The sequence below is a fragment of the Euprymna scolopes genome, chromosome 8 (assembly GCF_053919585.1).
Source record: "Euprymna scolopes isolate OS-2025 chromosome 8, ASM5391958v1, whole genome shotgun sequence".
In the NCBI taxonomy this organism is placed as follows: Eukaryota; Metazoa; Mollusca; class Cephalopoda; order Sepiida; family Sepiolidae; genus Euprymna; species Euprymna scolopes.
In genome coordinates this window covers 151,656,742-151,682,074 of record NC_136489.1, presented here as the reverse complement: position 1 = coordinate 151,682,074, position 25,333 = coordinate 151,656,742, and the positions used below count along the sequence as shown (strand labels likewise).

General features: G+C 34.0%; 1 protein-coding gene and 1 pseudogene across 1 annotated transcript in view; both read left to right on the top strand.

Annotated features, from left to right (window-relative positions):
* Positions 1-8,948: 8,948 nt before the first annotated feature.
* Positions 8,949-25,333, top strand: part of LOC145283844 (uracil-DNA glycosylase-like) — a 53,218-nt gene continuing 36,833 nt past the window's right edge. The window contains exons 1-2 of the mRNA XM_080132952.1: positions 8,949-9,147; positions 23,423-23,626. Of these exons, the coding sequence (XP_079989078.1) occupies positions 9,073-9,147; positions 23,423-23,626 (279 nt within the window). The 5' untranslated portion in view covers positions 8,949-9,072. The remainder of the gene's footprint in view (positions 9,148-23,422; positions 23,627-25,333) is intronic.
* On the top strand, positions 14,254-14,390 carry LOC145284183 (U2 spliceosomal RNA; annotated as a pseudogene).

Genomic DNA, 25,333 nt, shown 5'->3' with positions numbered 1-25,333 from the left:
CAGTTCGCCAGATCATTAACCATTAAAATACTTGTAGAACAGGCAGAGGGATGCAACATTACGTCAATGGGACAGAGGCTGAAGCCTAGATGCCAGTTCAGGGCCTATCAGATTTGCGACTCTCTTGAACCTTGTCTAGGAGCGAGAGACTAGCAGTAGATGCACCAGCCCAAATGTGACAGCAATACTCTATACATGGGCGAATGGTGGCCTTATAGAGGTACAGGATACTTTCGGGTGTTAGTAGTTTTCTAGCACGGTAGAGAGAGCCTACCTTCATCAGAGCGGCCCTGGTAACGCTTTCAATGTAATTGTTCCAACTCATGTTTCCTGTGAACGTTAGGCCAAGCAGTGTGAAAGATGTGCTCTCAGATAAAGAGTCACTGGTCGCTATTGGTGGCAGAGAAGGTTTCTTGTAGTTATTGAAGGAAACCAGTTTAGTCCTGGCAGCATTGAATGTGACCATTCATTTTTGTCCCCATTCCACTACAGATTGGAGGTCATCCTCTAGTGTTTTTGCCATTTCTTTAGATACAAGTTCTTTTGTTTTCCTGTCATGCCTGTTATAGAGTGTGGTGTCATCAACATATATACCCATCTCCGAGGCAATTTTGTCAGGGAGGTCATTAATGAATATTAGGAACAATAGAGGTCTAAGGATAGACCCCTGAGGCACTCCCACATTTATATCATATTGTTTAGATGTACAACCGTCGAGGACAACCTGGATTTTTCTCTTATCTAAAAAGGATTTAATTATGTTAAGTATTCTACCAGTGATACCGTATGATCTAATTTTCCTGAGGAGACCCTCATGCCACACCCTGTCAAAAGCCTTAGATATATCTAGAGCTACCGCTCTGCCCTCCCCCGCTTTGTCCAGTGAATGGTATATACGTTCAGAGATTACAGTGAGGATGTCTGGTGTGGAACGGGCTTGTCTAAATCCATATTGTTTGTCAGTCAAAAGTTTAGCGTCTGTAAGGTGATGGACTAGAGCAGCGGTTCTCAACCTTTTTTGACCCATGGACCCCTTTTCCCTTCTTTTTTTTCTTGGTGGACCCCCTTATAATTTTTGGTCATAAAACAATATTCTATTTCTCAATATAATTTTTTGAGCTTTTAATAAACAAATAAATATTATATAATTAAACTTTATTTTTAAATGAAAACTAATTTAATGCAAATAAAGTATTTTACAACAATTATAATAATGAAAACTTGATTAACGCTAACTGTTTTTTGTGTTTTTGTTTTTGTAAATTCATGTAATGGAATGTGTGTGTGTGTGTGTGTGTGTGTGTGTGTGTGGTTTTGGTACTTATGCAGGATACGGGCCGTGCTATTTTGTAGATAGGATTTTTAAGTTATACTCAATTTTTACGGTATGTTTTGTTCCATTAAATTGTTAGGTGAATTGAAAATCGCCCCCAAAATTTGATTTTCGCCCACTAGGGGGCGATTCGCCCCCGGTTGAGAACCGCTGGACTAGAGCATGGTTATTTAAGGTCTCAAATATTTTGGCGAAAAGTGGGATGAGGCTAATGGGGTGATAATTAGATGGGTCAGTTCTTTCACCAGAATTCTTGAATACTGGTACCACAGAAGCAGTTTTCCAACAGTCTGGAAAGCAAGATTCATTAAGGCATTTGTTGTAGAGTTTGGAGAGAACTGGAGCTACTTCGGTTGAACACTTTTTTAATAGTACAGCTGGGGTGAGATCGGGTCCACATGCTTTTGAAGTGTCAAGGTTTTTTATGATAGCATGCACCTGAGCAGGGGTGATTTTCAGATCATCTAGCGTGGCGTCTGTCCACAAAGGAAAGTCAGGTAGAGGGTGGTTGGAAGAGTCCAGTGTGGAGTTTGAAGCACACCATCTGGTAAGCATATTAGCCTTGTCGGTTGCTGAGCAAACAACCTCGTGATTGTTGGTTAGTGGGGGAATTGTTCATTGCCCATTATTTACTACACAGTTGTAGATTTTCTAGAAGTCACACGTTCCTAATTTTTGTGCTTCGATGCGTTTTTTAGTGGTTTCAGTAAATTCTCTCTTAGCTGTCACTATTTCTTTCTTAACGTTACTTCTAGCTTCTATATACTTCTGTCCGTTTGAACTGAACTTATGTCGGTTAAATCTGTGGTATGCATGCTGCCTTTGAGCAATGGCAGTTGCGCAAGTAGAAGTAAACCATTGGGGAGAGTGGGGCTTGCTATAAAATTTCCGCATGGGAACATGTGCTTCAATTGCCGTTTTGAACCATTCGGTGGTCTCATTTGCACACTGTTCAGCAGGAAGAGAAAAAATATTTCCCCATGGGGCATCTCTGATATATATATATTTACACACACACACATATATATATATATATATATATATATATATATATATATGTGTGTGTGTAAAATGCAAAAGTGGCGCGCATGTTTTTGTATGTCCGTAAAAGGCTTTTTTTTTTTTTTTGTGTGTGTGTGTGTGTGTGTGTGTGTGTGTGTGTGTGTGTGTGTGTGTGTGTGTGTGTATGAGGGGTGGGGGTGGGGTCTCGATCATTTTACTATTTTAGAGAACTTTCCTTATACTCCCTAGATTATAATATCTAGGATTTGCGAAAGGACATCGTGTCTACATTTATTTTGATCGACTTTTATAAAATTCCCTCTCTTCTGTCCTTCTGCGTGTTTGTTCGTCTTTTTTGTATAAAAGCAAAACTAATCAGAGCATATTGGTCCACCTGGCTTTCTGACTGGGACCTCCAGAAAGGCAATTAGCTTTGATCAATGTTGGGAAACCCTTCATATCAAACAATTGCTATTCATTTGGAGAGCTCCCCCTTTTTTAGGGAGGGGTAGGGGCTGGTTTTCCCCAACATCGTGGGGAAGCAAAATACAGCAGAAACTGGCCTGCAGCCAACGTTCATTTCTGCACCTATGTGATTCTTAACTTATTCACTTCAAGTCAACTATTTGATTGACATCGATAAATTTGAACATTTTTCACTTCCTCTCGTGTCATAGCATAGCGGTAAGATCTCAGCTTTTCTTTCACTTTCTTTTCCACCTTCGCGTTACGGGTTTGAGCCTGCCTGCCTATTAACACTTTTTTTTCCAAACACCCGGGCAACGCCAGGCACCCCCACTAGTAAACAATAAAACACAAGATCCTGTCATCTTAAATCGAACATCTGTGTTTGTCAACCTGCGTTGCTACTGCCGCGTTACTTCTTTGTATTGTGTCAACTTTATTAGTTGCACTGTGAATTTGCACCTTCACACCTTTCGACCCACTGCAACAACAATACACTGGCTTTCTCTAATTAGCTGAAAGAAACGGTAAATTTTCAGATTAGGTCCACCTCCATAATTTTCTTTGAAATGACGACTTTTGAAGGTTTTCAGCCATGCTGAATACGGAAATCGCGTTGAAATTTTGCAGAAATAATTAGTTATCGAGATATAAAAAGTTGAATTATGCATTATATTCTTTGGCGGCCATCTTTGTTATGCGCATAGATTTGTTTATGGTGCGCGCATGCGCATAAAAACGATGACCGCCAAAGACTACAATGCATAATACAACTTTTTATATCCGGATAACTACTTATTTCTGCAAAATTACAATGCGATTTCCATATTCAGCATAGTAGAAAACTTTTAAAAGTCGTCATTTAAAAAAAAATTGTGGAGGTGGACCTAATCTAAAAAAATACCAAAGAAACTGCTAAATGACGATTTTTTTCTGATGAAGAGCCGTTGTACAAATATTACATTTATTTTGCTATTACTCTCAACAGCTTAAAAATATTTAATTATAACTTTTTAATAATTATTACCAAATACAAATTATGTGAAATCAGCTTTTCTATTATGTGAAATCATTGAAAAAAAAAACTAAAATTTAAAAAGGCAATAAAATGTTGGCGCTTCTACACTATTGGGACAAAATTTCGGAAATCATAAAACTGAATTTCACATGAAAACAATGGTAATCTACATATTCCTCATATTTTTAAGATGATTATATCAAAAAATTACGAAAATCGATAAGCTAGGCAATTATTTATGAAAGAAAATAAAAATTAGAATTTCAAGAAAACGATCGTAAGACACAGTAGAGTTCAATAGAGAAGTAATTTTCCATTTCGATTTAAACAAGATAGCCACAATTTTTCACCTGCTAACACGATTAAAGTTGTTTTGTTTAATAATTCATAAATATTTAGGTAATTTCGACTGCAAGCTACCGTTGTAAATTATTAGAATTGACAAAAAAATCAGTAGAAACCATATTTTTTTATATATGAAAACTCCATTTATCGAATTCAAAATTTCATCCTAATAGTGTAGAAACGCCAAAGAAACTGCTAAATGGCGATTTTTTTCTGATGAAGAGTCATTGTACAATTATCACATTTCTGGTGCTGTTACTCTCAACAGCTTAAAAATATTTAATTATAACCTTTTTTAATAACTAGCAGTTCAGCCCGGCTTTGCTTGGGCCCTATGTACTGTTCACAACTTTATGTGCATATGTATATTTATATTAAAAAGTTTGACTCATTTCCAATTAACCTACATCTAAAATTTTAAGTGTTTAAACCCAAAACTGGCTGAATAGTTTGCTAGAGACCGCAAAGGTCAAATCTTTTGAACTTTAACTCCTTGGCAGCCAAATTATTGGCCAAAACCGATTAAAAAGCGTGTCCTATGTCTGAATACACTTTATATAAAATTTAAAATGTGTAGACCAAAAATTAGCTGATAGGTCAAATTTTTTTTAAAAACTTTGACCACAATTTTGACCCCTTTATTGTTTTGGCCTCAAATCAAGTTAAAAAGTTAAAAGTAACCTATATCTAAAATTTCAAGTGTTTAGACCCAAAATTGGCAGACGAGTTTGGTAGAGTTCTTAAAGATCAAATCGTTGAACTTGTCCCTCTTGACAGCTAAATTTCTGGCTAAAAACCGATAAAAAAGATTTTCCCAAATCTCAATACTCCTTATGTCAAATCTCGAGTCTGAAAACTGAAAATTGGCAGAGTAATTTGGTAGAGAAAATTTATACACACAGACAATTTTACTTTTATAGATATATAGATTATTACTAAATATATTTTATGAATTTAGGTAAAAATGGCACCGGTAAAAATGGCACCGGTAAAAATGGCACGTAATGGATTAATGAGAAAAATGACAAAACGAGAACATGAATGAATATCTCACAGTATATTAAAATGGGAAAACGTGCGAAATTTGTCGAATTAAAAAGGGTGCTAGACGACCGATCTGGTCCCAAATTTTACCCTCGTTTTGAGTTTTCCAAAAGTTAGGTCATGTACTGCGACGTCACCGGTGTTACAGAAAATAATGAGAAGTTTGTCAAATTTAAATAGATCCTAAATGCGAATCTCGTTTTTGAGATTTCCCAAAGTGCTATTACGTCACAGGTGTCAGAAATAACTTTTTTCATCTGTGTGGTAATTCATTCACCTCTTCTCCCCTATTATAAGTTGAACACTGGGCAGAAATAAATTAAAAAAATCTCCCTTATTTACAAACAAGTTCCTTTTATTTTAATTAGTTACTTCTATTTATTTGTTTCTTTACCATATATTCGATTCGATGTCTATACTAATAAATGCCTTCAAAATAAGAATTATCGAACATTTATTACTATAGACAACAAAATGAAAAAGTAAAATATACAACAAACAAATGCTACAAAACGCAAGATATGCTAAAAGTAAAAATAAAATAAAAATAAGCACTAAGCACTAAGCAGTTTATATATTTTTCAAAAATACAAACAAAATAACTTGGGCATAAACAATTATAGCGAGGAACAGTCCATTTGATGACGGCTTCTGATATTGAAATCAGAAATCAACATTATGTTATTCGGTCCTCGTAATTTATGTACACTTAGTGTTGTTTCTTTTTTATGGAACTCCTGCATTGCAGCATGTCGACAATGGAGACGAGTTATCGACCCCTTTATGAAACTCAAATATAAAGAAGTTTCTCCATAAATATTTCATGTTTTTTAAATTACTACATTGATGAATTAAAATTATATTTTGATACATTTTATACAACCTTAATGTAAAAACCAAAAAAAAAAAATACTAAAAACAATCTATAAATGTTTTTAGCATATTTTTTTTCAATTATCACTCATTAAAAAGAAATATTAAAACTTTAAAATTATAGTTCGATACATTTTTATACTTTAAAATTAAGTACTCCTTGTGCGTTGAGTCTTATAGCTCACAGCCTAAATATTCAATGACCTCTCCCCTTGGTGCGGAAATAAACTTTTTTTATTTTGTAAACAAACGAACGTATTGTACTTATGGATGTTTGATACCGAAAGAAATATGAACTTAAAAAAAATAATGTTACTTTTATTTCATTAAATTGTTAGGTGAAAGTGCAAAATAGTTCACCCCACCTCCATGTTAAGAATGGCTTTCTAAATAGTTATTATTTCAACGTTGTTTGTACTCTCGGGGTGTCAAACATGTATAAGTACCTATTTTACTGTTATTTATATTGGAATCAGTTTATAATTTTATGTCAGAAATATACTCAGTGACCGATTGACCCCAGAAATGTCCCCAGAACGGTTTCATACTCAACTGTGAGCATGAAATTGTGAGATGAATTGGTCATAAAACCTTTTCGCACGTATACGCGACAACACGTGTTATCTTTCACTTTAGTTTATGTGTCTGTTGAATTTGTTAATAAGGCAATAAAACTATTTTTGGTAATTAACAACATTGATACGGTTTAGCTTTGAGAATTTTGTGTTACTGTTCCCATTCCAGCTTTGGACTACTATTCTTATCTTGAGTATTCCTATTTACTTCCTTCCCCAAGAGGGCAAAGTTAGACACAAGGTCGTTTTTTTTTTATGTGGGCAATATCCAGCTCTCCTACAAGAGGAACTCTGGATCAGAACAAAAATTAAAATTGTCTCAGTCTGAAAGGATTTATTAATTCTTCATTAAACGGGGAGATAATAGGTGGAGTGTAGCATCAGAAGTGATACTACACTTTGTTAACGTATCAGTCGATGCAACCTCCGACAGAAATTCTGTGCAGATTCTCGAGTTCAACAGAAACATTCCAGAGTTCAATATTTATTCAATAATAGCAGTTTTGGATGAATAAGAAAAAATGGCAAAGCCCAACTTATCAACGATAAAATACATTCAATGATAAAATAAATTTAGAGTGCACCAAAATTAGTTTTTTCTTTTATCAAAGATAAAAGCCAGTCGAGGATAAGTGTCAACCAGGGAGCTTTTAATTACACTAAACAAAGTGCATCTTTTCTGGATCATTTTTATTTTGTTTTGTTTTAGGCGAAAAAAAAACTTATCCCCGTGTGTGTTTTATCCTTGATAACTAGCGATTCATTATGAAAAAAAGAACCCAAAAATACAACTACAACTTGTCCAGAAAAGATGCATTTTGTTTAGTGTAATTGAAAACTCCCACATTAACCCTTATCCTCGAGTGTGTTTTCTCCTTGATAAGTTGCGATTCATTAGTCCTAAGTACCCCATTTTGGGGAGCTAGATAGTCACCAGATTAAAAACTGATATTGTGTCTAACTTTGCCCTCACGGGGTGCAATTAAATAAGAACCTTTAGATAAACAATGCTTCTAAACTGAGGTAATTGTAATTTTTTGTTCCGATCGAAAATGCCCCTTTTTGGGGAGCTGGATATTCCCCAGATTTAAAACCAACCTTGTGTCTAACTTTGCCCTAGCGGGGTGCAATTAAATAAGAACCTTTAGATAAACAATGCTTCTAAACTGAGGTAATTGTAATCTTTTGTTCCGATGAAAACTGCCCTTTTTTGGGGGGGGGGCTGGATATTAAAAATCGACCTTGTGTCTAACTCTGCCCTCGTTGACGGCAAGAAAATAGGAACTTTTACAAAACCCAAAATGAGGTTAGAATTTGGGACCCCATAGCTTCAGTAGCACCTTTTGGTGCCATTTTTACCTAGTTATTCACTTGTGCCATTTTTACCGGTGCCATTTCTACCGGTGCCATTTTTACCGAGCACCATATTTTATGTGAAATCATTGAAAAAAAAAAAAAACTAAAATTTAAAAAAAGTAATGAAATTTTTGTAACTCTAAGCTGATTAAAAAAATACTTAATTCTAATGTTTTCGCCAATAATAACTTTCACATAGATATATTTGTAGAATAATAAAAGAAACAAAAACAAAAAATTAAGGTACTCATGAAGGGAGTGACTGATCCGTGCTGAAATAATAACATTATTATTTAAAAAGCCAGGGTTTGTATTACTGTACACATAGATTCGAAAAAGTTGTCAAAAAACAAATATAGAACAAATAAATGTTATCAAAGGCAAGATAAGTTACTTTTCTACCTAACTGGATATATTTTTTGTGTTTTTATTCAGTGTAACATGTTTATTCAGCTCGAAAAACATGCAGTGTTTACCGATGCATTCTTAACATGGGGAGGGAGGATGTTTTGTACCTATTCTGTACTTTAACCTTACAGTTGAATAAAGAAAAAAACCATAAAACTTTAATTAAACGTGGAAATACGATTTAAAAAAATAGCGCGGCAGTCTCTGCATTAGCACCAAAATGGATTATGTTTTCTTTAATAATTTCTATAAAATATTTGTGTGAAAATATCAAAAAGGTAAAATAAAAAAAAAGGCGCATACAGTATTTGAAGTTGAAACGACTATTTGATTATAAAATTTTCTTTAATAATTGCTATCAAATAAACATTTTTGTAAAATAATCAAAAAAATCTAATATTTAAGCCAAATTTTTAAAAAGGCCAAAAACAATTTTTGAAGGCCAAACTACTTCACAAAAATTTACCGAATTTGGCCTTAAAAAGGCCAAACTGGCAACACTCCTTCCGCGACTCGACACCACCACCGCCTCAACAAATCTCTGACGTTAATCAAGTGTTTTTTTCTTCGCCTATTTTGGCGCGAAATTTCACTAGACGAAACTTTTGACTTCGTGTTTTCCCTTCTATCCACTTTTTTTTCTGACGGTGAAAATGTCAACTCAGACCAAAATTTCATTTTTCGTCAAATCAACACCGATAAAACGATCGTTGAGCAATTCGCCACAGGTAAACGCAAATTAACATTGTACTCACTATAAGTTTACGACTGAGCACGTGGGGTTTGTATTACTGTACACATAGATTCGAAAAAGTTGTCAAAAAACAAATATATAACAAATAAATGTTATCAAAGGCAAGATAAGTTACTTTTCTACGTAACTGGATATATTTTTCATGTTTTTATTCAATGTAACATGCTTATTCAGCTCGAAAATCATACAGTGTACCGATGTATTGGAAAATTCAAAATGGCGCCCAACACTGTCTTTAACACGGTAAGTTCAGGAAAAGATGTTATAAATAATAAACTAGACAAAATACTGATAGAAATTCGCTCATTATATGTTACCGTGACATAAGTTGACATATATTCGGTATTTTTTAATAGTATTTTGTCTAGTTTATTATTTATAACATCTTTTCCTGAACTTACCATGTTAAAGACAGTTTTGAATTTTCCAATACATCGGTAAACACTGTATGATTTTCGAGCTGAATAAACATGTTACATTGAATAAAAACATGAAAAATATATCCAGTTACGTAGAAAAGTAACTTATCTTGCCTTTGATAACATTTATTTGTTATATATTTGTTTTTTTTTACAACTTTTTCGAATCTATGTGTACAGTAATACAAAACAAGAGCCAACAAAGCCAATAAAACGGCGTCTATGGGGTGAAAAAAAATAAATATACAAATGTTACCAAAGGCAAGATAAGTTTTTTGCTTGTTTTTAAAAACTAGCAGTTTTGTTATAACCTCGATAATCGCTCAATAATTGGAAATTAAACAAAATACGGGTCGAAACTTATCCGATAAATTTCACCAATCGTGTGCAAAGCTACTTATGCACTTATGTTATCGTACTGAAATAATAACGTTATTTAGAAAGCTATTCTTAACATTAGAAGTGTTTTGTAATTATGTACTTTCACCTAACAATTCCACAAAAAAAAGATATCGTAAAACTTAAATTTAACTTGAAAATACTATTTTAAAAAAATAGCACTGTAACATAAGTGCATAAATCACCAAATGTAATTTTCTTTCAGTATCTTGTTTATTTTTCGAATTTTAAGCGATTATTGAGGGGAGAGTCCAAATCGCATCTATATTTTCATTCTAACTCGACTTGACACTATTTGTTTCAAATAATTTAAAACAAAAGTTTTTTTTAGGTAGGTTAAAGAGTAACTTGTCTTGGCTTTGGTAACATTTATTTGATGTAAATCTTTTTTTATATACATAGGGGTCACCACTCCTCAAGGCCCGGAGGCCACTCGAGAATAAGGGTTACTGAGTGTACAGTAAGTAAAAATTTGGTAAATTGGATTACTTAAGGGGAGACGGTTCCGGTTCATCAAGAATTTGTTTACATTGGACTTGAGGACAACCAAATTGTAGGCAAGTAGAAAACAGGCAAACAAAAGAGTTTCAGTTCCACAAGCATGCAGTTCTAAGACAAGTTTCGTTCATGGAATATACGTTTTGGTTTAGGCATAGATAAAGAGTGGGAAAATTATTGACAGCGGTTTCAGCTAGCCGAGTGTTTGTTTTTTTTTTTGTTTTTGTGTGAAAGTTTGGCGAGGGGGGGATCCATAGATAGGAGCTCAGACGAGCGAGCACTTGCCATGAAAATAACAATAAAACAGAGACAAGCTCGCAACGTCTCTTCTGTGGGAAGAGGTTGCAGGGAAGAGAAAAAGGGCATCCCCCACTAAGCTACGAAGTCTATTTTGAACTCTGGCAAGGCAGGATAAGCTGCTTCTAGCAGTTCCTGCCTAGATGTGACAACAGTACTTCATCCTTGGACGTACTTGGCTTTTATATAGATAGAGAATTGCATCAGCAGTGAGATATCTACTGGAGCAGTCGGTAGAACGATCCCATCATTTTTCCGACGACCTTAGCAACAGACTTTATGTATGTGTTCCATTTCAGGTCGGGAGCAAAGGTCAAACCCAGAAGCTTGTCAAAACATGGAGCCTCCCAAGACGAGAGCCATTCATTTCAATTGATGCCAGATGGGAGATCAGAGCGTTGATGATGTAAAGATAGAAGCTTGGTTATAGATGCATTAATAGTAACCAGCCATCTCTTTCCCCATTGTACCACGTGCTCAAGATCAGAGGAGAGAAAATTTGGTCAGTTTTGGTCTTTGATGTGTTGTCATAGATGGTAGTATCATCAGCATAAAATGTCTATGAATGATCTGTTTTGGAAGATCATTGATTTAGATCAGGAAGAGAGTTGGGCATAGGATGGACCCTTGAGGGACTCCAGCATTAATATTTCTGCTCATCAGCCACTACTCTTATGTTGGCTAGGTTTTAAAAATGCCTCGTAATATGTTAACAGTCCTAAGCTATAATGTTATCTACCTCTTTTCTAGGTGATTAAACGCACAGTCAGGCAGGATTTGTAAAGTCATGCACTCTGGCCTACAAAAAATGCCTGAACAACCCTGTCAGCACTCTCATTAGGAATGCAGCAATAAACTGCTTCCTAGGCCTGAATAGCGCCATACCCTAACCATTTACAAAGTATTAAAAAAGATAATAAAAACCGATGCCTATTTTTACGTCTACTGTCTTGAAATATTTAACAACTTTTACAGCCCCCCCCCCTCCCCTCGGTTTATTTCATTTTAATTTTTTTGTGCTTATTCAGATTGGCATTAAACAAAAATACAGAAAAGTGTTGGGTACTGGTCGCGGTAAGAGTTCCCTGCCGAATACCCTCAAAAAACAATGACTTCTCCCCACGCATGCGCAAAGGACATGTTTTAGTTGCCATAGTAACAAAACTTTTTACTTTATAATAGCATTTTCTTTTTAAATGACAACGTTAATGTTTATGAATATTGAAATAAAATACATTACTACACATTTATTAATATCTTTTTTTTTTTTACTGTTTATGTGTCACTTTTATCGACTTTCTTTTCTTATATTGAAATATTATATATATGAAATATTGAAATTATTCTTATATTGAATATTGAAATAAAAGACATTACTACACATTTATTAATAATATCTTCTTTTTTTTTACTGTTTGTGTCACTTTTATCGACTTTTTCTTTTCAATATTCAATATAAGAAGAATTTCAATATTTCATATATATAATATTTCAATATAAGAAAAGAAAAAGTCGATAAAAGTGACACATAAACAGTAAAAAAAAAAGATATTAATAAATGTGTAGTAATGTATTTTATTTCAATATTCATAAACATTAACGTTGTCATTTAAAAAAAATGCTATTAAAAGTTAAAAAAAAAAAAAAAAAAAGTTAAAAAAAGTCGATAAACTAAAACATGTCCTTTGCGCATGCGTGGGGAGAAGTCATTGTTTTTTGAGGGTGTTCGGCAGGGAACTCTTACCGCGACCAGTACCAAGTGTTGTATGATGTACATACTTGTTACAGAAAGATGTCATATTCCAAAAATACACATAATCTGATTAAGTAGTTTTTATTTTATAGCTTTTTAATAATTCAGTTGTGTTTTCGTCAGTCAATAGATCCCTCGCAACAGATATCTTGGCAAATTTTTATATAATACAAAGACGGAAGGGTAACTCCATCTAATTCTTGAAGTTTGCCCAAACGCACAGTTTTGAATAATTCTAGGTATTCCTTTTTTTTTTTTTTTTTTTTTTTTTTTTTGAGGGTGGGGTCGCCATTGGAGAAAGGAAGGGGGATTCAAATCTTTTTTGCTCTATAAATGAATGCAAAAGAATCCCCCTCTCTAATTGTGATCTCATCCATGTTCGTAATAATTATTCTTTCAGATTAGCAAAAAAGAATTATATTTGTATTATTTTTGCTAAAAACACTACTTTTAAATCTTTAAAAAAATAAATTATTTTCTTTTAGTGAACCCAATATTGCTAATATACCATTAAATAAGAAATGCTTTGAAGAATCGATACAAAAAAAAAATCGATGAATAACTACACATTTTACTAAAAATATGATGATTTCTTTTAGCAATTTATCGTTACGTGATATTACCTCACCTAGGGTGAAGGCATCCCAACAGTTATCTCCTTTTTCTTTTTGCTGTGACTTGTGCTTGACTTAGTTTAAAGTGTAGGGATTTTTGTATCTACCACACTCTCTCGTCCAGAAAGACTTGGTCCTGATAGCAAGACGAGTCAGGACAACCAAGCATGATACTAGATGCAGGAGTTGTCTCCAACACATACAGTGCCTAACATTCCCAAAATTGTCACCCGTCTGGTACTGGCCAGCCTCATCATTAAAAACTAAAATTGCACCTTTATTTGGTGAGTCGCATGTGTAAGAAAAAGAAAGAAAAAAGTTTGAAATGCAACAGTGGAAGCACTATATGATGAGAATTCTAATAGTAAATTTCAGTCACTTGAAACTAATCCCATATTGTGATTCGTGGCGGGTATAAAAAGTGCCACCTGAAAAAAAAAATTTAGAATGGGAGATCAGTTTTGTATTTTATTAGTTGCGTGCAAGCGACTCTATAAGTTACTCTGTTGGTCTGTCCGTAACACTTTTGTGCTTGGCCTTTTTAGTTAAGATCAAAGGTATGTTGTTAATAGATGCTGTTCTAAGCGTTTTAAGCATTTCAAGATCCTTTCTTGCAAAAACGCTGGGGTTTTTATTAGTTAGTTTAGAGCCCATAGAGTGAATGAGGTATTGTGGTAAATGTTGCCAGTCAAGAGTAAAGTCACTAAAGACTCCATTTTTACTTTAGTAACAAAGACCCTGCAACACTCCCCCTCCCAGATCTGATAGGGCCTTATGCTTAAATTTGTTTTCTAAACTTGAATTTTTTTTTTTCATTTTAATTTTACATTGAATTATTTTGATTGTAATTTTCATTTTAACGAAATAAATTATATATGAAGATATAAAGTGTAGTATCTGTTCCGGCAGATACTGCAAGCAAAGACCATATGTGGGAGCGACCCCACATATGACCTTGATCAATGTAGGGGAAACCCTTCATACCAATTGTCACTATCCAGCTCCCCTACTCCCTGGGGAGTTGGTCCCCATTTCCCCTTCACTCCTCACATTAAAAATCGGCCTTGTGCCTAATTTGCTCGGTGGGGGAGCAAATAAATACCCTTTTCTTGGCCTTTTGGCCAAGATCAAAGTGTAATATCTGTTCTTACTACATGCTGTACTTATGTTTGTAACTTTGTGATATAAAGTGGGGATCACTTTTCTGTATTAATTTAATGTAAAATGATCACCCACTTTACAACCAGTCAGTCTCAAAGCCATTCAAGTCATTCTCCAGATCATTCAAGTTGTTTTTGAAGGATTCCAGTTATGTTTTAAGCATTCAAGTCATTTTTAAAATCATTCAATTCATCCTCAAGTCCATTAAAGTCATTCTAAGTCATTTACTTTTTATTTAAGTCATTTCAGCCCATTTTTCGGTCATTTTAGTTTATCTTTAAGAATTTCATGTCGATCCTACATTCACGCATTCATTCATTACACGAGAGCACGCAACTAATGGCTATCAGCTTTATTTTATTGCTATGCAAGCTTGTTTGTTTCATTTATTTACTAGCCTGGGTGTTTGTACGTGTAAAAAAAAAAAATAAATAAGTAAATAAAATAAAAACATAGTAGGCAGGCAGGCTTGAACCCGTGACACGAAGGTGGAAAAGAAAGTGAAAAAAAACCTGACATCTTACCCCTACTCCATGGCGCGACCGAAAGTGTAAAGCGCTTAAATGTAACATAGTCAATCAAAAAAATGACAATCAATCAGAAAAAAGAAATGCTGTTGCTTTAAACCTCCTACAAAAGTCGTTTTTAATGGAGAGGAAAAAAGCAGCTAGGCCAAAAGGGGTGGGGGACTCTGGCAGTATCCAAATAAATAGTAATTGTCTCAGTATGAAGGGCTTTCCCTACATTGACCAAGAACCAATTACAGAATAGGAAGTATAAGAAAACTTCTTCCGGAATTTAACTGACGCGAGAACCCCAGCGCAAAAAGCCTTTTATGGACATACACAAACATGTGTACCCATTTTGCCTTTTATATATTAGACTAGTGGAGGTACCCGACGTTGTCTGAATGTTTGGGGTGGGGTGGGGGGTGGGTAAATCAAAACAAAATGGAAAATAAAGAATAAGCAAAGTAATGACCCTGTTTGAATATAAAAAAAAAAAACTTAAAACTTTTTTTAAAAAATCAGAAAAACAAAAACAGCGAACATGAAAAAAACGTGATGCAAAACAAACTTTAAACTTTAAAAAATCGGTAAAACAACAAAAAACGGCAAATGAGATGGAACAATACAAAAAAAAATGAACAAAAAATAGCATAAATAACCCTATTTCAATATTAAAACTTTCAAAATGGAAAAAAAAAAAATCTTACATCTCGGTTCGAACATACAATCTTTAGATAACAACACTGCTCCTTAATCAACTGAGCTATGAGCGCGCCAGCAAAATTGCGTCAGTTTTTATTTTATTTTATTTTATTTTTTTTTACATTTTCACCCCAAACAAGGCAAATTGCCACTTTGGTGTAGGGGGCTACTATCAGGGGCAACAACTACTGGGGTACTATCTAGGGATTTGGGCAGCAAGATGTCGGTTCACGTTACACTTGAACTTCTGCACGTCAGTACTGTTGGGGAAGCAGGGACCTGGAATGGAATTCCAGAGTCTAGCGGTTCTGAGGAAGAAACTATTGGAGTAAAAAGATCTTTTACATCTAGGGATCTCTACTGTGTGGGGGTGGGATTTAGCAGCCTGTCGGGTTTGTCGAAGGTGCTCACGTCGTGGAGGCACAAGTGCTTGCAGTTCGTCAGAGCATTCACCACTAAAATACTTGTAGAAAAGGCAGAGGGATGCAACATTTCGTCGATGGGACAGAGGCTGAAGCTTAGATGCCAGTTCAGGGCCTATCAGGTTTGCAACTCTCTTTTGAACCTTGTCAAGGAGCGAGAGACTAGTAGCAGATGCACCAGCCCAGATGTGATAGCAATACTCCATACATGGGCAAATGGTGGCCTTATAGAGGTACAGGATACTTTCGGGTGTTAGTAGTTGTCTAGCACGGTAGAGAGAGCCCACCTTTCTTGCAGCGGTCCTGGCAATGCCTTCAATGTAATTGTTCCAACTCATGTTTCCTGTGAACGTTAGGCCAAGGAGTTTGAAAGATGTACTCTCAGCTAAAGAGTCGTTGGCCATTGCTATAGGTGGTAGAGAGGGTTTCTTGTAATTATTGAATGAAACTTAAGCTAATTTAAGAAGGAACCTTTTTTGCGCATGCGTGTTTGGCTACATTATCATGAAGGAACAATTTTTTTGCTACTCCTCCCTGTAGAAAAGTGCACAGTTGAGGGTGAAGGAATTAATGTTTTTAGCCAATTTTTTTATATTTGTCGTCCAAAAGGTCGAGCTTGAAAATCATAGTGATCTGGTGAAAATCCATCGCCTCTGTTGAAAGTTTTTGCAAGACCTACAAACACATGCACACAAACACACATTTTGCCTTTTTTATATATACTAGCGAGGGGTACCCGGCGTTGCCCGGGTGTTTGGGGGGAGGTAAAAAAAAAGTAAGTATGAGGATAAAACCCGAACCGTTGAGGCAAAGTTGTGAAAAAAAAAACGTGCGACGTTAACCATTGCCCCACCGTGACATGCTTACGGAAACACGTTTGTAATTTATTTAATTACTTGGATTTAGCAGTTGCTCGTTTTAATGAGTTAATGAGGTCAAGTTTGACTGCGGGATTTCATTTACTGCTGAACACTTTTTTTTCTCCTCAAGATGTTATAGGAAAAAGACTAACCCACATGCGGCGAGCGACAAATATTGAATATTTATCTTCCCGAAATCGAGAAAATTAAATAGACAGGCGAGCTTCGTTGTTAACTGTGATATATTATGATTTCTATGTGATATAAAAAGTTTTAAAAAGTTGTGAACCGACCGACCGCTTCTGAAAGAAGCCTTTTGTAGACACACAGAAAAAGCGAACACACATACATATATACATTTTCGCTTTTATATTATATATATATATATATATATATATATAATTTCTTTTTTTTTTTTAAACAATTCCGTTACTTTACTTTTTTATTTTTATTCCTTTCCTCTATCATGACCGTTAAAGTGTAAGTGCATGTTGTTAAAATTAAGTCAAAACAATTATCAACTTGACAAATGTTTTAAATTTTTTTCCTTTAAAACTAATCAAAACTGTGTTTGTCGCATATTGCCACTGAAGCATAAGGGCTATTGTGATAGAGGCCATATTTATAGAGGGGGAGCAAGCTGGGTGGCAAGATATTTGTTCACATTACATTTTAATTTCTAGAATCTAGAGAACTCTACAGTGGATGTGTGGGATTTTGCTGCTAGTTGGTTGATCGGGAGTATTTACGTTGAGTGCAAGGAGTTTGCCTGAGCACATTCCGTTTATTTGTAAAACGAGCCTGGCAATGCGATTGGATGGAGTTTCGCAGAGAATGCAGGATTTATAAGGTTGTACCCTGCCTAAGAGGGAGAGGTTAGTAGTTGGTGTACCAGCACAGATGTGACCACAATACTTCATGCATAGGTAAATGGTGATTTTAATAGATTCTGACAGGTGTGAAGTTTTTTAGCCCAATAAATGGGGCCCTGTCGGTGGGGCATTAGAATACACCGACTGCTCCCCTGCAGAGGGTAAAAGTCCCCCAATGGGGGTCCTGGATATGACCTTAAACTATATCCAGTGGTGAGGCCCCAGCTTGCGGGCTTTGGGGAGTGTGGAGCCACCCTTTAATTACCATTGCTCCCAGGTCCACTCTGACCCGGAGTGGTAGTAGCTGTTAGGGTTCCAACTATGGGTTAAATAGAAACCGACTTGAAAACAGCAAATATATTCTATTAAAATATTTTTTTCTTCAAAATCTTTGGATTTGACATTAAATAACCCGAAAAGGGTTGATATGCCGTAAAACAAAAACAACCAACCAACCAACCCAATAAAGGGAGCCCGCCGCCTTTGTAACAGACCTGGCAATATCTTTTATCTTCATTCTAATTTATATTACTTGTGAAGACCAAGGAGTTTTAACGTTGAACTTTTTGGAAAGGTTTCTTTCAATCTTTAAAGAAAAAACTTTGTCTCGAGAGTTTTTGATGTAATTGGACATTTTTGGTCTCCTGATACAGCCTGGAGGTCATTTTCTAAGAATTTGGCCATTGCTTTGGATGTGTGCATGTTCAATTTGCCTGCATGTCGAGAATAGAGTGTTTATCAGCAGCAGATATACCCATCTCGGATACTATTGCATCAGTCTTTTCTTGAGGCGGCATTCACCCCAGATCATATAAGGCAGATCCTTCCAATGAATTTCATCTCTCGCACAAAAGCTGACCAAGCCTGACGATCCATTGACACTGACAACGAGTTACGGTTCAAACGGTAAATGCCATAAATTCTCTCACCCAGAATCAGTTTAGTATTTTGTGTAACCGTTCTGAGCCACGTTTTTAAACTGGCCGCTGCATCCCTTCTTCCGGTCCCGGGCAAGGTATGGAATAAGGTCCCCAGCTGACTTCACTAAAAAAAAAAAGGACAGATTTCGGTAGACACTGGTTTAACCTTGGCACGTTCAAGTGGATTTTTGTGACCAATAGTGGTTTTTATATATTTACATAACCATAACTAATCTTTGAATTGATATTTTTTTTAAATCAGAAGGAATAATGAAGAATGAGTTATATTTGGGTGGGTTAGGTTAGGGTTAGTCATTTAAACATTTTTAAAAAGAATCAAATCTTTAATTAAATGACGAGAAATTTTGGAAGAGAACAAAGAATGTCTTTGAAACTGTATTTGTATCGGAATTGAGAAAAATTTTGGAATTGTTCCGTCACTAGTTTATATATTTACAAAAAATTTTAATAAACCTATTTAAACAAAAATTTGGATTTTTATTTTCATAAGAAATAAAAATTGCAATAAGTTTACCAAGGTAATCAAAATGGTAAACTTAAAATATATTATAAATATTAAAGCGTTAATATTTACAAGTGAAGTAGTCTCAACCAGATGTAAAAGCTCAATAAAACCGAAAAGGAAATAGAGCTTATGATATGAACAAATGATTAATAAAACATGTTAAAAAACATCTTGAAAAAGAGTTAAAAACATATTTAATTTTAAAAAGGAAGCACAAGATAAGTGGATACGCGATTCCTTTGGGACTTACTTGTTGGATTGGAAGTTTTTAATTCGACCGTGTTTGGATTTTACCATTTTTGGATTTTTTACCCTTCACCGGACTATCCATTCATGTGAAATCTTTTTATCATTTTTTCTTTTACCTCCTATTCCCCTATCCTCACCTTTTTTTTAACCAAGTAAGATCTGTGACTTACTTGTGGTTTCATTAAATACTTTTACATGCAAAATCCGATCCCGCATTTTGCTAATTCCTGCCTGCTGATGAGGAGGAGAGTATTTCTTCGAAACTCCGCGGATTAAGAACTATCCACTTATCTTGTGCTTCCTTTTTAAAAATAAATATGTTTTTAACTCTTTTTCAAGATGTTTTAACATGTTTTATCAATCATTTGTTCTCGTATATATATATATATATATATATATATATATATATAAATACAACAGTAATAATAATAATAAAAAAAAAGCAAATTAGTTATTTGTGGCTTGGTAGACCAAATGAAGACTTACAATTAAAAAAAAATTGATTTTTATGTGTATTTGGATCTGTTTTGAACGAATATCACATTTAAAATTTTCAGCAAGTAATTTACAAGAAAGAGGAAAAAGTCAACCCGGTTTCATTTTTGATTTTCCCAAATTTTATTTTTGGAGGACGGGGAGAGAAATCGCCATTGGAGGTATCATCAGTGCAAGAAAAGTTTTTTTTTTTTTTTTAATGCTCTCGTTTATAATTTATTCGGGAGGGAGGGGGCACATAGACCGTAAGAGGCTATTTGGAACTATACCTATATTTACAGACGAGCAAGATGTTTGTTTACATTACATTTAAATTTCTGCATGTCAGGGAAGCAAGTAAAGCTGATTAGAAAAAAAGTCCATTTTTATGATGATGCACGACTAGATTTATTCAGATTTTATCAAAGAATGGGACAATAATTTTATCAAAGAATGGGACAATAATTTTATCAAAGAATGGGACAATAATTTTATCAAAGAATGGGACAATAATTTTATCAAAGAATGGGACAATAATTTTATCAAAGAATGGGACAATAATTTTATCAAAGAATGGGACAATAATTTTATCAAAGAATGGGACAATAATTTTATCAAAGAATGGGACAATAATTTTATCAAAGAATGGGACAATAATTTTATCAAAGAATGGGACAATAATTTTATCAAAGAATGGGACAATAATTTTATCAAAGAATGGGACAATAATTTTATCAAAGAATGGGACAATAATTTTATCAAAGAATGGGACAATAATTTTATCAAAGAATGGGACAATAATTTTATCAAAGAATGGGACAATAATTTTATCAAAGAATGGGACAATAATTTTATCAAAGAATGGGACAATAATTTTATCAAAGAATGGGACAATAATTTTATCAAAGAATGGGACAATAATTTTATCAAAGAATGGGACAATAATTTTATCAAAGAATGGGACAATAATTTTATCAAAGAATGGGACAATAATTTTATCAAAGAATGGGACAATAATTTTATCAAAGAATGGGACAATAATTTTATCAAAGAATGGGACAATAATTTTATCAAAGAATGGGACAATAATTTTATCAAAGAATGGGAGAATAATTTTATCAAAGAATGGGAGAATAATTTTATCAAAGAATGGGAGAATAATTTTATCAAAGAATGGGAGAATAATTTTATCAAAGAATGGGAGAATAATTTTATCAAAGAATGGGAGAATAATTTTATCAAAGAATGGGACAATAATTTTATCAAAGAATGGGACAATAATTTTATCAAAGAATGGGACAATAATTTTATCAAAGAATGGGACAATAATTTTATCAAAGAATGGGACAATAATTTTATCAAAGAATGGGACAATAATTTTATCAAAGAATGGGACAATAATTTTATCAAAGAATGGGACAATAATTTTATCAAAGAATGGGACAATAATTTTATCAAAGAATGGGACAATAATTTTATCAAAGAATGGGACAATAATTTTATCAAAGAATGGGACAATAATTTTATCAAAGAATGGGACAATAATTTTATCAAAGAATGGGAGAATAATTTTATCAAAGAATGGGACAATAATTTTATCAAAGAATGGGACAATAATTTTATCAAAGAATGGGACAAGACTTATGAGGCAATAATTTTGCAGGTAAGTTCTTTCTCCAAAGTTCTTGAAAACTGGTACCAAATGAAGGGAATTGAAATTTCTGAAGGATTTTCTATCAACACATTAGAAATATCTTGTTTTGAGTAATAACACTTCAGTTTGAGAGGGGGTAGATGGTTGTCTAGAGGTTGACGACATGAAATGACCACCTGGGTGTTCCAAGTTCAAATCCAGTTCATTCCACAAAAATCACTTTCACTTACGATGTTGGCAACCTTCATGCGGTACTTCCCATAATCCCTGATGTCTTTGTAGAAAGAATTCTACATACTTAATACATGCCTTGTGTCCTATCGGTTCTAAGAACCAAGCTCGACTCTTTAAATCTGTCAAATGTAAAAAAATGTTGGAACAACCGAGAGAGAAAGAGAGCAAAAATGTTGAGAGTTGCTGCTGTGGTATGGTTTACGTAAAGACGATTTTTGCGAATTGGTCAGCGGTTCAGACTTTTTTTTTTTTTTTTTTAATGTGTGTAACATGGCCATAACGTTCAAACTTTGTTCATTAGAGTTTAAACCTCTCTTGGACCTCAGCACCATTGAAAAGGACCAAGCAAAAATAAATTTAATTCTGCTTTTCTCCCTGATTTAGCAAAAGGCATTTATTACCAGTACTTTCCAAACAATGCCTGCTTCTTGTTTTTTCTCACTGTTTATTTCGTCTGTCATGAAATTAAAACTCCACCAGTTTAAGTCATTGCCACTGCAGAGCCAAATGTCCACCTCACGTGGCCGTGTTTTTCTTTCTCTCCAACCGCACACCAACCATTTCTCGTCTTCGACTTTATACGTCCATCTTGTTCAACGTGCACTTCAATTCTCTCTACCATGTGGTGTCCTTTATTTTCTTTTTGTCATGCAAGTCCGTGCACACTTTCTAATTTGCATATGTGCTTTTTTGGCTACTGCTAATATCTTCATAAGTCAGCCGTCTTACAGCTCCTGCTGATATTTTCTCATGCACTCTGTTACATGTCATTTCATTCACGGTGAGTTTACGGTCTGTTGGGGGAGAGGAAAAGAAGACCGCTGCTGCTGCTGTATAAAACCCAAAATCCGACTCTTGTTTGCGATTTGTCGACTCAAATGAGCTTAGGTGAATGAAATGAGAATTAATTCCTTAAAAATATGATTCAATCATGGAAAACTTTGTAGCTTCGTGAGGGATGCCCTTATCTCTTCCCTGCAACTTCTTTCCCACAGAAGAGACGTTGCGAGCCTGTCTCTGCTTTATCATTATTTTCATGGCAAACGCTCATCTGAGCTTCAATCCCCCCTCATCAAACTTTCACGGAAAACACTTGTCTGGCCAAAAAACCACTATCAATAATTTCCCATACTCCTTGTCTGTGCATAGACCTAAATGTAGATTCCACGAACAAAGCTTCTTTGTGGAATTCTCTTCTGATTGCCTGCTTCCCAGCTGACTACAATTTGATTGTCTTCAAGTCCAACATAAACAAGTTCTTGATGAACCGTCCCCTAAAGTAATCCAATTTACAAAGTTCACACTACTTATGTTTACTACACTATAATCACATTGACTAATGTATAGTATACCCATTAACCCTTATCCTCGAGTGGCCTCTGGGTCTTGATAAGTGGTGATTCCTGTGTTAAAAAAAACACTAGACAATCTTTCAATATTTGTAAAAATGTTTTGTTTCTTATGCTTGAAATTTTTTCATACACAACAACCGTTTTTATCGTTTATTTTATTTTTTTTTGTCCATTTCAACTTGTTTTACATTTTAATTGTTCCTGTGAGTCATTAAAACCAAGATCCATTTAAGCAAGTACCAAGGTGAATTTAGCACTTAAATGGTTACCCGTGCTAATCACTTCAGCATAAGTAGATTTTATTTTCTTAATTTTATTTATTTATTTTTTTCAGAAGTCTCCCAAGATTAAAAAAATTGAAAACTCTCCTCCTGCTTCTCCTCCTCCTTCTCCAGTGCAGTTAGCCAGGGCAGAAGAGAATCGTATAATCGCTCTTGCAAAGTTGCATCAGTCGCGTACGCAAGGTTTGTTTGTTAATGTTGGGCCATCATGGATGAAGGTACTTGAACCAGAAATCAAAAAGGAATATTTTCAATCTGTAAGTATCACAACCCCCCCACGCCTCCTTTTTTTTTTTTTTTTTACATAATGGACATAAGTTTTTATACTGTTCACTTTTGGCTTTTTATATATTCTATTTCTCTGCTCCCTTTCCTTTAGGAAGTATTGTTGGTGAACGGTGTCATAAATCCAGACTTTTCCAAAATCCTTTGAAAGTTTTTTTACACTTTCATAAGATTTTAAGTTATAGTCAACTAACATATTTCCTAACTTCCGGTGTAGCATTACCGGAAGCAGTGACAGGCAAATCAGTTCCTTCACTTTTTTAGGTACTCATGCACTTATTGATCCATGCTGAAATAATAACGTTAATATTTAAATAGCCATTCTTAACATGGAGAAGGGAGGGTGTTTTGTACCTATTCTGTACTTTAACCTTACAATTGAATAAAAAAAACATAAAACTTTAATTAAACTTGGAAATACGATTTAAAAAATAGTGCAGATCAGTAAGTGCATTAGCATCTTTTTTTTCTCACGCCTATATCTCCCCATGTGCATGTACTTTTCTTTCTTTTTTTTTTTTTTTTTTTACTTTTTTCCATTCTTTGATATATTTTTGAAAAAAAATTTATTTATTTATTTTTTTTTTTTCCAGTCTTCTTTTAATTAAGAATTATTGAAATTAGTTTTATTTTATTTTTTAAGAATTAATGAAAAAAACTTTAAAATATTTTAAAACTATATTTTAGGAATATTATGTATACATAATGTTATTTTTATGTTTGAAATTTTGTTATTGTGATTTCAATAATTTTATTTTCATACTTTCATAAACATTTATTATATAAATGCAAATAAAATAATTTTTTAAAATTCAAAAAACTTATTTTTATAATTTCATAAACATCTTTCGTATAAAATTTCAAGTAAAATAAAAACTTAAAAACTAATTATTTCTATCTGTATAATTTTAACTTTTATTGTATATTTTTCAATACTGAAGAACAATAAAAGTGAATGAATTGATTTGATTTGTTACCATTTCCGGTAGCACTATGCCAGAAGTCAGGAAGTATGTTAATTGATTATAATTGGAAGTTAAATTTAAATTTTTTAAATTTCCTACTTTGTTATAAACTTATGAATCAAACGAAATTGTTATAAAAGTGTAAGTAATTTTGTTTAATATTGCTTATAAACTGATTAGATGTGAATGGGATTTGCTGAGAATTTTAAAGCAAGAAATGAACAGTTTAAATGCTTCCAAATTCCTTTGAATTTTTGAAAGCATACAATACAAAGTAATTTAAGTATTAGCAAAAAAGTAATCGCAAACTTGTGGACAAATAAACCAATATGTAATCTAGTGGATTTAATTCTGTAATTAATTTTTGTAAATGAGATCTTTTTAGAGTTTTTAGTACATTATGCTGTTTTTTTTTTTTGTGTTTGATGACATATTAGCCCTTTTCCAGATTCAGTCATTTTCAAGTTCTTAACATTTAACTAATTCATTCATGATGTAAATGTATATCTGTTATGGTGTAAATGTCGGAAAGAATGAGAAGACTCGCAAACAGTAAAATGAAAAATATATTAAACAGAAAATACAGAAACGACGTTAGTTGAGTGGGAACGCCACTCAACTGTAATGTTACAACTGCCTCTCTCTGAGTATTGGGTTCACCGCATGTGACGTCAGGAATAGTCCATTGTCAGAATCTGTATGGGTGCCCCCCCC